At 35.8% G+C, this 12,574-nt stretch overlaps 1 protein-coding gene across 11 annotated transcripts in view; it reads left to right on the top strand.

The window, feature by feature from the left end:
• KCNK2 (potassium two pore domain channel subfamily K member 2) overlaps positions 1–12,574 on the top strand; it is a 222,172-nt gene that overhangs the window by 106,117 nt on the left and 103,481 nt on the right. For all 11 annotated transcript variants that reach the window (XM_078356586.1, XM_002760520.7, XM_078356590.1 and 8 more), the window contains exon 3: positions 6,737–6,854. In XM_078356586.1, coding sequence (XP_078212712.1) covers positions 6,737–6,854 — 118 coding nt within the window. The remainder of the gene's footprint in view (positions 1–6,736; positions 6,855–12,574) is intronic.

Below are 12,574 nucleotides of genomic sequence, written 5' to 3'. Positions count from 1 at the left end.
TGTGGATGTGTGATTGGATTCCTTCCCTAAACACGAGTTTCTTCTCAGGGTGGAACTGGTTCCCCCACAAAGAAATAGTCACAAATAAAGATCTGTAATTGCAACTACCAGAAATTTGGTAAGACAATACTTGTTACTGTTTGAGGAGCTGTATAATTGTATATATGTCAGTATAACTATAAGTAGATTTGGCCATTGTACAATTGATTGGAAATTATGTCTTTTTTTAAAAAGGGGAAAAAGTGGAAGCAATCTTAAATGTCCAATTAAAATAAGTTAGCATTGAACGAGTTATACATACATCATTGGTATAAAGAAATTAGGCGTTAACTCCTTGTACCTGCAGTTCAGAACTTTATTTTAGAGCTTAAAACTGTTCAAATTATTAATGTGATTCTAATTTTAGGAAGATAGATGTGATAGCATATTTTAATGAAATCCTGATGATGATATAACAGAGGAAGGATTTATTCTGTATTGTTTTGATGAACATGAACATCTCAGTAGAGGAAAAATACATAAAATCAGAACTTCTGGTGCCAGTTGTATTTTAAGATCCACAGTATAGCCTACTCTAAAAGCAATGCTTTAGGCTTTCAGAGCCTAAAGCAATACAAAGTTGCTCAATTTCCTATATCTTTTTCTTTAATGAAAACATGGCCATTCTAGTACTTTATAGCACACGAAAAACTCTTCCTTGGAATTGGACTCACAGAAATTTTTTCATGATCGTCAGTCATTGCCTTGAATGCCCAGCTGGTACTGGTCCCATATACTTATAAATAAGTGTGTCTTATCATTGTTCAGTGTTAAAGCTAAATAAAGTCCCAAAATGCCAGATGGCATTGAGACATCAGCATTTACAATTCAAGAATGCACAAATTCACAGTAGAACTCTGTGAACTTTGATTTCTAAAGCCATCATTGTCATGGAAACCAAGATTTTCCATAGTTATTTTTATCATGTCCATGAGTATAAGCCTCCTAGAGCTCTATTTCTTAAATTTAATGCTACATTCTTAAGTGGAACCAAGTATTAATTTTCCCTATTGTACATTCTATGTTTGTCTATAAACTGAGGAGCAAAATTCAATGTGAATCCAATGAAGATTATCCTTTACTTCCTCTATGGTACGTTTTAGGTTTGGAAGTCCTTTCTTATTAATCAGCATTTCAGGTAATCATATGTTAAGATGGAATACATAGGATTACGCATTCACTTATCTTAACCTAAACCATTCAACTTACTCACAAGTTGTCAACATGACTTGATTCTACAGAAAAGTTGCTTCTAATGAAAAAGCAAAATTGTATTATCTATTCAGCGAGGTGATTATGTTACTTTAGCCACACAATATGGCACACCCAGAAACAGTTCTCAAGAAGGCATTGGAAAAGTACTCCGATGACCTGAACTGATGTTGAAATTTCAGAGATTCTTAGCTCTACATCAGTGAGTGGGAAAGGGCATCCAATTTCCTGTGGATGTTGACCAAGAGACCTCATACAAAAATACAAAATAGACTTACAAGAATATTCTAGAGAAAAGACCTCATGGTAGACTCATTTTCATAGTGATTTGACATACCCTTAGCTCTATCTCAAACCTCTGTTTCAATAATTACAGCTCTGTGATAATTATTTACAACCCACATGTTGCCAGATACTACTGTTTCTGATTATAGGTCTGCATTTGCTTCTTTTGAATTTCAATAATTTGTGGACTTTATCCAAGTATCTGGGTGATGTTGTACCTCATCACTGATGAGAAAAAGAATAAGCTAGGGCCGGACGCGGTGGCTCACGCCTGTAATCCCAGCACTTTGGGAGGTTGAGGCGGGTGGATCAAGAGATCGAGACCATCCTGGTCAACATGGTGAAACCCCATCTTTACTAAAAATACAAAAAATTATCTGGGCACGGTGGCGCGTGCCTGTAATCCCAGCTACTCAGGAGGCTGAGGCAGGAGAATTGCCTGAACCCAGGAGGCGGAGGTTGCGGTGAGCCGAGATCGCGCCATTACACTCCAGCCTGGGTAACAAGAGCGAAACTCCGTCTCAAACAAACAAACAAAGAAACAACAAACAAAGAATAAGCTAAAGTAGTGCTGGTTATGGAGGGTATATTAAATCAATTGCTATAGTCAGTAAAGTAATTAATTTTAATTAATGGGGCAGAGTCTGAAGGCCTACCTTATCTTTTCTCATCTACAACACCAGGTACTTTTTTCTTTTCTGTTGCTTCCCCATCACCTAGTACCATACACAATTGCTAAATATTTTTTAATAAATGAATGTGTTGAAGAAATGTACATAAAATCTAAAAACATACTTTTGATGCAATTATCATCTGTCTAAATTCTCCTTCTCTGATTTTTACTGGAAACAGTTCTTCCTGGGAGTTACAATCCTAGAGGTCTTTGTGCCTGTGCCTGTGCCTGTATTGTTTGTGTGCACGTGAATCAGAGTGGCATCTTCATGTTTATTAACTGTGAAGCCATTCCCTCCAGAGTAACTAGATAAGAGCATGATTATCACAAGAAACTCTTTCAGATTTATGAAGCCTTGATATATATATTTAAGCTACATAGCCTATGAATTCACTAGATTGGAATATATGAACCAATAACTTTATTTGATTTATGGTAAAATGAAACCATTTTATGTTTCTTCACTTATTACCTCTGTTCCACCTCCTATGTGCTCATTGCTCTTAAAATATTTTTCAGGCTGGGCGCGGTGGCTCACGCCTGTAATCCCAGCACTTTGGGAGGTTGAGGCGGGTGGATCAAGAGATTGAGACCATCCCGGTCAACATGGCGAAACCCCGTCTCTACTAAAAATACAAAAAATTAGCTGGGCATGGTGGTGCGTGCCTGTAATCCCAGCTACTCAGGAGGCTGAGGCAGGAGAATTGCCTGAATCCAGGAGGCGGAGGTTGTGGTGAGCCGAGATCATGCCATTGCGCTCCAGCCTGGGTAACAAGAGCGAAACTCCGTCTCAATATATATATATATATATATTCTTTTTCAAAGTTATTTTTGACTTTTTAAAAGTTTTATGTCTTTTTATTTATTTGCTGTCATATTTTATTTAAATGCTATTTCTTGCCAATAGCCAATATATTTAGTGATTAAACACCTAAACCATTGATGATTTTATATGACAAAAATAAAGAATCTGCTGTCATTATTCTTATTTAACTTAGCTCTGGAAATACTGTTTAATGCAATAAGACATTAAAATCAATAATACATGACTATTAAAAGATGTGGAGATAAAATTATTTTTAAGTGATAAGTTTCCTTACTTTGGTTTTCCAGGTAAAAAGTGAAATCAAACAAACAAACAAAAATAACAAGTTCAGTATAGAATAGTAGTTTTCAAAATGTGGTCCTCAAGACCTGCTCAGATGTTTGTTAAGATCAAAGTTATTTTATTTTATTTACTTACTTATTTATTTTTGAGATAGGGTTTTCCTGTGTCGCCCAGGCTGGAGAGCTGTGGTATGATCACAGCTCATAGCCTCCCTGACCTCTGAGGCTCAAGCGATCTTCCCACCTCTGCCTCCCTAGTAGCTGGGATTATGCCACTAGGCCCAGCTAATTTTTGTATTTTTTGTAGAGAGAGGGTTTCACCGTATTGCCCAGGCTTGTCTCCATCTCCTAAGCTCAAGTAATCCACCTGTCTCAGTCTCCCAAAGTGCTAGGATTATAAGCAGGAGCCACCACACTTGGCCTAAGATATTTTCTTTGTAGTACTAAGATGTTTTTGTCTTTTAAATATAAAAATACATATAATAATTTCTCACTTATTTTTTCATTTTTTTGAGACACAGTTTTGTCTTGTTGCCCAGGCTGGAGTACAGTGGTGTGATCTCGGCTCACTGCAACCTCTGCCTCCTGGGTTCAAGCGATTCTCCTGCCTCAGCCTCCTAAGTAGCTGGGATTACAGGCACGTGCCACCATGCCCAGCTAATTTTGAATTTTTAATGGAGATGGGGTTTCTTCATGTTAGGCTGGCCTCGAACTCCCGACCTCAAGTGATTCGCCTGCCTTGGCCTCCCAAAGTGCTGGGATTACAGGTGTGAGCCACTACACCTGGCTGTGTCTCACTTTTTGAGTGTACAGTGAAGTCTACCAGTGGCTATGTGATGTGCTATTCCAACAGATTGAAGGCAGAAGCATATTAAAATATACCTGTTTTCTATTAAGCTGGACATTAAAAGAGATTCATAAAATTGTAAAACTCCCTCTCTTCTCACTATGTATTTTGTTTTGAAGACTTAATTAGTTATTGTAAAAATAGATCACTTAGTTAACATATATGGGCTTTCTTGTTATTTTTAAATGAACATATAAAAAATCAGAAATTCAAACAAATATAGGAAATATGAATAGTGATAACCCACACCGACAGAAGCTCTTTGATATCTTCATTAATTTTTGAGATTGAAAAGTATTTTAGGATACAAACGTTGAGAATTGCTGGTGCAGAGGACTGGCAATATATATTTATATATACAACAGCAATAACCAATTACAACTCAAAGTAGAAAAAAGTAAAATATTTGGTAATAACCTTATAGATCTATATGGAATATATAATCAGTATAGTATAGGAGACTCAATAAATAGAGATTCACACCATCTTCCTTGAAGTTTGAGTATTATAATAGTGTTTACTTTTTAATTTATAGATTTCCTCTATTTTCAAACATTTAATGTGTGTGAAATATTTAACATATTTTCAATGGAAATATGTTAAACCTATGAAAATGAAAATTTTTATAAGATTTAAATTCTAAGGTTTTAAATAACTGCAAAAACATTTAAAAAAAAGATAATGAAGGGAGAGCTGCCTTAGTTGACATTATAGATACAACACAGAGTCAGATGAGTAGACTTAGCTATCTCAAGCTTCACTGTCTGTGGTGCATATGTGTGTATATGTATATATTTATGTGCATTTAATATTAGATAAAGGAATCATTTATGTTCAGTATTATTCATAAGGGTTATATAAATAGAAATATATTTTATCACTCCATTAAAGATAAATATCATTAATATTAGAGGTATTGCTAACCATTTGTAAATTGTTGGGGAGTAGTTGTAAATTGAAACAACCTTCTAAGATAGCTATTTGCAACTATACATCAAATGCTTTAAAATATTCATAATCTTTACTGTGGCAAATTTATTCCTAGCAATCTCTCCTGGGGAAATGCTCAGAAGTCGAAAACTATTTATGCATAAATATGTTCACAACAGCACATTTTATATTAATTCAAATTTCAGAACAACATATATATCTACATATTGGGCAATGATTAAATAAATATGGTAATGACAAAAAACCTGCATGTAATAGTGTTGACTAAGAATAGAGAATACAGCTATGGAAACCAGGATATGAAACCGCCAGGCATAGATACAGTGATACATTAGCAGTGATTGTCTCTGGATTCTGGAATTATGGACAATTTTTATTATCCTCTTTATGCCTTTTTGTATTTCCCCCCTTTTTTTTTTTTTTTTTACAAAATATACATGTCACTGTTAAAGTAAATCAAAGCAATGCAATTTAACTAACTTTACACAGAACTGTTAACTTTTTAATTTATAGATTAAGACAAATCAGAGGTATTTCACAACAGTCAGTTCTGAAATCAGATTTTATGTTACATTTCAGCTGTGGGCTACCTGTTCTTTTTCATGTACCAGTAACTTCCTTGAATAGTACCCCATTTTCAGAGTGTATTTATTGTCCATTTGCAGCAAACTATTTAACCTTAAATCAACCACTTTTCTTCGGTTGGCCTTTAATTTCCTTATCAAATGATGTTTCTTCCAATTCTATAATCTGAAAATTAAATAGTAAAGATCTCCAGAGCTATTTTTCCAACACGACCAACATCTCCTGCAATGTCTCTCTTCTACTATACATTTTCTTCTAACATATTGTCTAATCTTTTGTGCTTCTCCTCCAACCTCCACCTCCCAAAATGTGCTGATTGATAATGTCATCTTTCTGTCTTTCTCTTAGTGCTACTCAACATTCTCAGCTATAGATCTTAGTGGTCTCTGTGATATTGCTGACACATTGTCATCTACAGAGCTTTGGTGATTCTCATTGTCATAGAATTTTTCAAAATCTGTAGAAATTCTAAGAGTATAGATCTACATGGACTGTCTTAAGCTTGATTGTGAAATGTTGTTGCCTTTTCCTTTATATCTTAAGTTGTTTTGTTAGTTCATTTTGATCTTGGTACAGTTATAGCCAACCCAGACTTGGATGCATATGGTTAACATGTGAAATGAGCAGCACTTTGGAAATCCTTTCTTTTTGATGAAGCTATTATATATTGTAACTATAGTTTGCAACCTACTGTTTGTACTCAGTGGTGCTTACTAGAGAACATTGTTATATTTAGTTATTAATTCAAATAAGTCATTAAATATGTTAATTGATGACAATATGAATGCATATTGGTACAATATTATAATCTTCATACCAATCAATTCACTTGATATCACATGTAAGTTTCTTATAACTTAACTGTTATTAAATTCTTCAGCATAAAGTTTTAAGCTATATTATGCATTTTAAATGGAAAAGCAAAATCTTAGAGTTGATTCTCTTTGTCAAATAATTAGTTTCTGGGGTGGACTGTGTGCTGTTTGATGTCTCCATGTGATTCATGTGTACTGATAAATTTCTTTTTAAACTTGCAGCAAATAGTGGCAGCAATAAATGCAGGGATTATACCTTTAGGAAACACCTCCAATCAAATCAGTCACTGGGATTTGGGAAGTTCCTTCTTCTTTGCTGGCACTGTTATTACAACCATAGGTAGGAGACAACTTATTTTTGTTTTTTATTTTGGTACAGTTCATGAGCTGAAATCCATTTGTTCGATTTTTTTTATATAGTTGGTCAAAAATGATCTACTTAAAGTAGAAACACTAGATTGTAGTAAATTGATTTTGAAAAGGGGGTTTAACGGTTTAAATAAAGGAATAATGGAAATGAACTAGTTATTTTAGAATGCTGAGTTGACTTTAAAATACACATAAAACTTAGGAGCAGCATAGTTCAGTCATTTGACTAATGGTAGTAATGTCAAGAAACAGCTTAAAATGATTATTTCTTTAGACTAGTAGTTTTTAATCTTCCTGAATTTTTGATATTTTTTGTGTAGCAGAAAAGGATTTGAATACAATTTTAACATTCTTTTCATGGACGTTCTCATGTGATATCACCTTTTTCAATCTGTAAATTTTAACTGTACGTTTTAACAGATTGTGCCTGTTATCTGCTCATTTATGATGATGACTTCAAGGCTTGTTTTTTATACATTGTACTTTGCCAGTAGCACAAATATGTAAAATTTAACACTGAAATGTGAGGATTACAAAAAGTATGAAAGTTTAGGCCCCTGATGTTTTACTAAACTTTTAATTGCATTGTTTGTTATAATGTTGAAAGGGTTGCATAACGGAACATGGTCTCTTTTTTGAACTCACCCAGGCACGTGTTTGGCATCTTCCAAAGCAGCAGAATGGGTACATGTAGATGTCCTCTCTCTGTTAGTTTGTCATTCAGTGCCCAAAAGGTATTCAGGAAACCTAAACACAAGATCTCATAGTGAAAGCCACACTTGCCATTCTGTGAGAATTGGGAAGGGTAATAGCTGCCTTGCTCATGGAAAGAGATGCTTTTAAAGCATATTTTTTAAGAAAGAAAGGTATTTTCTGGAGACTTCTGTACATCTATGATATTACACTTACTGGTTCAGTGTTTTGAAAAATAAAGGCAAATATTTTTCCAAAGTAAAAAGAAAGAAAGAAAAAAAGGTAATTGACTCATCATAATTATAAAGGAATTTCAGGTGTGAGAAAATATATGTAAAAAAGGAAATTCTTTCTTTCCACTTACCCTCGTAATGGGACTAATCTCAGATGATGGGATAAACTGAAATCCTGAAAGTCTCAATCTTATTTTTCTATGTAATTCATAAAATATGATACGTATAAAGTTTTCATATCAGTAGGTTATGTCAAGGTACTAAACAGGAGAATATGGAAAATTTATGGATGAACTCTCCCTTAAAATTTTCTTTTTACAGGTATTTGTACTGTTCTATTGTTATGTGAATTCACTGTAGTGCCTCTTTGCACTGGATCACTTACAAAATAAATACCTTATTAGCATGTTGATTTTTTTGCCTTTTTTAAGAGGTCAAGAAACTATGTTTCCTCTTTCATTTCCATCAGCTAGGTCAAAAGTTGTGTGGCTGTGAAAATCTGGAAGAATGGCAACCTTGATTTCCAACCATAATAACAGGTTAAGTTTGGGGCTTAGACATCTTGGCCATTTCTACTATGGAAATAACTATTTATTGTGTAAACTACTTAGAGTCTAGAAGAAAAAAAGCTTACAGACCGAGTGAGAATGGTTTGTTTCTGCCAATGAAAATTCAAAAGTCTAAGTTATAACTCATCATGACCACCACTAAATTATTTTGCCGGAGACTCAGTCATTATACAGACTTACTGTTGCCCGTGTGTTTATAAACAGTCTCATTTTCTGAATCCCCAAATACAGTAAGTTTTGCAGACATACACTTCAACACATGAAAAAAAAAATAAACCATTATTACCAGCCTTACCCCAAATTATAGCCATTAAGCACAGTAGCTGATCATTTAGGTTGTTTAGGTAGCTGCCTGAGAGTCCAGATCTTCTGTTGTTCTATCTCAGGCTTTCGTCTTCAGTGAATTAAGTCATTCTGGGTGACCACATGAGGACTTTTTGCTGAATGGTCTTTTACGTTTCAGGCCAACACCATCTCCTCTAACCTTGGAGTAGCTTACAATAGTCTAGGGCAAGGGAAAACATTCGACCTCTTTCCTAAGTGTGCATTTGAAATCAAATTCATTATTCCATACAATTCAAAGTATAATTATTAATTTTTGCTAATGATAATAATTGCGTGGGCTTTGAAGTGTGTTTTAGCAATTATAGAAATTATGACCTTTAGCAATAGCTGCATTGCATAAGGCATTTTAAAATATCATTAGAAGTTGGGAGAGTTTTGGAAAATAAATTTTAGTGGCTTTTATAAGGTGCCTGGTACAGGCAGTGCTTCATGGAGCTGAGTTGGCCACAGTTGTCCAAGGTTTTTCTGTTCAATTTTATCAGTTGTTCTAAGAAGCAAACATGATCCGACTATTCCTTGGAAATATGCCCAAGGGAAGTTATACAAAATAAAATATTAAATTTAAGAGCAAATTTTAGAATATCTCTTCATATATCTAAATACCCTTTCCAAAGTTATGTCCTTCCAAATTCTTCACAAATTCTTTCCCATAGTTATGCAGACTGAAATCCATTCTTGTCCATTCCTTTTCTCTCGTATCCCACTTCCGTAACATATACCAGTCCTGTTGGCTTTGCCTTTAAATTAGACTCATGCTTTCACTACTGCTCAGCATTCGAGTTGCCACCATTTTGATCTAAAGCAGCATCATCGCATGCCCGCTTATTGCAGAAACCTTCTGCTCAGAACTCTTCTGTGGTTTCCAACTCAGTCAGAGCAAAAGCCATAGTCCCTTGCCTACTTTTCCTGGTAAAATGCAAGCTCTGTGAAGTTAGGGATTTTTAATTATTTGGATCTTGTCTGTATCTGCAAATGTCTGATACATATTAGGTGCATAATAATTATTTTTGGAACTAAAAACAAATGGGCATTCTGTATGGTCTGAGCTACGACTTATTGAAAATTATGTAACACCATATTGATACCCGTGAGGCTAAATTATTAGCCCTTTTAACAGATTTCATTGCCAGTGTGTCTGTTCATTTATTAATTTCACAAATAATAAAACACTATCACTCCATTGCTGTAAAGATAAAAGATACATTCCTTGACTTTAAGTTGTATATAGATCCGCCAGGGAGAAGTGTGGGTAAATAAACATTTATAATACAGTGTGCCAGGAGTTGTGAGTTAAGAGCGATTAATGGGAATGTATAGGTGCAACACTTTACGTAGATATTGGGTAGGTAGGTGAGTGAGAAAGAGGCAAGGGATGCTTCCTTTTCCTTAGCAGGCATTATCCCAGTTGACTGGAAAGAATTAGGAATTTGCAGGGTGGAGAAAAGTGGAAACGGAGGCTTGCAGGTATCAGGAGCTCATGTGGAAAAGACCAGGAGTCAGAGACAGTGTGATTCGTTTGGCTATCGCTGGTTATCTAGAATGGCTGCTTTGGAGTTGAGGGGAATTCGTCCTCAGAATCATTTTAATCAGTAAGTCAAAGTAAGGAGCTCCTGCTAGATTTGTGCTACTTCTGCCATTGCCAGGAGTACAAAGGAAGTAAGGACCATAGTCCCTGCTTACAATCTCATTTGGGAGATAACATTTACACATATGAACTGACTGAAGAATAACAAAAATAAGTCTTGTATAATCAAATGTTACATAGAACAGGGGTTTCAGTGCTATGAGAATTGAGAAAAAGAAAAGAACATGTGGGCTGGAACTGAGAGGGAAGACTTACGTGGAGAAGTAGGATTTGAACTGTGCCTTGAAGAAAATGTTTTGATTTAGACTGAGGAAGGGGAAAAACCCTCCCAGTCTGTGGCATGACTAAGCAAAAATCTAAAAAGAGGAATGAGCTGGATTTATTTTGGGAATAGAAAGGTAACTGTTGGAGTAGACTTGCTTAAAGGAATTGTTTAAAGAAGTAGTGGGAAATAATATTGACTGCTTTAGATGGAAAGAGTGCATTGAAAATAATCCAATTTTTGAGGATCTACTATAATAAGATAGAACATAATTTTTTTTAAGTGAAGTAAAAGTTTAAAAGTGACAAGATGCATTTGTCAGGAAGAGGATTAGTGAATACTGATAGTTTATCTGAGAGAGTAGTTAGGAGGCATTGCGCTGACCCAGGGAAGAGCAACGTGTTAACTGGGATGATTGGAGTTGATGTGAAAGGACAGGAGTAAGAGAAAATGTTGAAATAATTAGATGCAAGAATCAACACATCTTGGTGACTAATAAGATGAAGAGACAGGAGTCAAAATATTGAAAGTGAAGTGAATATTTAGGCAGTTGGCTTGTAATTCATAGACAGTGCTGGTTGATTTTTTTGTGAGAAAGGAGTAAAAATATGGCCAAGATTTTAAATGTTATATTATTTTAGGAGGCTTCATTTTAGTAGTCCCCTTCTCCCCCAACCTGTTTTCTATTTGTTTGTTTGTTTGTTTCTTCTTGAATTCAGCAAGACTAGAAATACAAGGTATATTGGTTCCCTCTTGGAGCTCACATTGGGGTCGAAGAGACCAATGACCAATCAGTACATTAAAAACAAGACTGAATGACTGCAATAAATGCAGCAAAAGAAACTCATGATAGAGAATAGATGATGGAGCCAGAGGAGAGAGTGGGAGGTGTTCTAAAGAGGCTGATTCAAGAACTCTCTGAGGAGGTGACATTTAAGCTGAACCCTGAATGATGAAAATAAATCAGCTATGTAAAAATAGTAGAAAGATTAATGAATGCAAAGGACACAACAATGGCAAAGATCTGGGTGGGACAGATTTTGGCAAGTTCAAGGAATACAGATGAGGCAGTGCCTGGGGGACTGGAGGTAGAGGAGCAGGAAAAAGAAGTGAGATTAGTGAGATAAGAGGCAGCAAGATCATGGAGGACTTCATAAGTCATGGTAACATTCTTAATTCAGTAGGCAGCCACTGAAAGATTTAAGCAAAAGACACAGCATGATGTGATGCTGGCTGCCATTCAGAAGGCAAAAGTTGAAGCAGAAGACTGGTGAAAAATGTAGTATAATATAAAAATATATTTGGTCTTTGGCCCAGGTTCTTGGCCCAGAGCTCCTAGAATCCTTGGAATTTTCTGAGTGATGGGAATGTCTTCTGTTATTCATAACAAGCACCTTTCACCCATGCCTGAGTTATACTAATGAAATAACTACTGGTGGGCTGCTAGATAGCTTCAAGATGGGGGCTAATAGCCAGAGAAACCAACCATGTGATTAGCCAGCTGGAACTTACAGCCTCACTCCCAGGACTCCGGGGAGGGAAGAATGACCAGAGGTTGAGTTTAATCACCGATGGCTAATTATTTAATCAGTCATGCCTACTTAGTGAAAGTTCCATAAACTCTCCTAAACAATGGAGTTCAGAGAGCTTCTGGGTTGGTGAAAACTGGGGGTGGGAGGGTAGTATGCTGGGGGAAGCTGTGGAACACAGAAGCTCCATACCCCGACTTTTATGCATATTCAAATGCAACTCTTCCATTTGGCTGTTTCTGTTTTATCTCCTTTATAATAGACCAGTATTAGTAAGGAAAGCGCTTTCCTGAGTTCTGTGAATCCTTCTAGGGAGTTAACCAATCTGAGGAGAGGTCCTGGGAACCCCTAAATTTGCAGTTGGCCGGGTAGAAATATGGGCAGCACAGCATGCCATTTGCCACTGATGTCCGACCTGGAAGCTGTCCTGTGGATTAAACCCTTAATCTGTAGATCTGGACTCCTGCAGAATTGA

This window comes from Callithrix jacchus, chromosome 19, assembly GCF_049354715.1.
Source record: "Callithrix jacchus isolate 240 chromosome 19, calJac240_pri, whole genome shotgun sequence".
NCBI lineage: Eukaryota > Metazoa > Chordata > Mammalia > Primates > Cebidae > Callithrix > Callithrix jacchus.
This window is presented reverse-complemented; position numbering and strand designations above follow the sequence as displayed.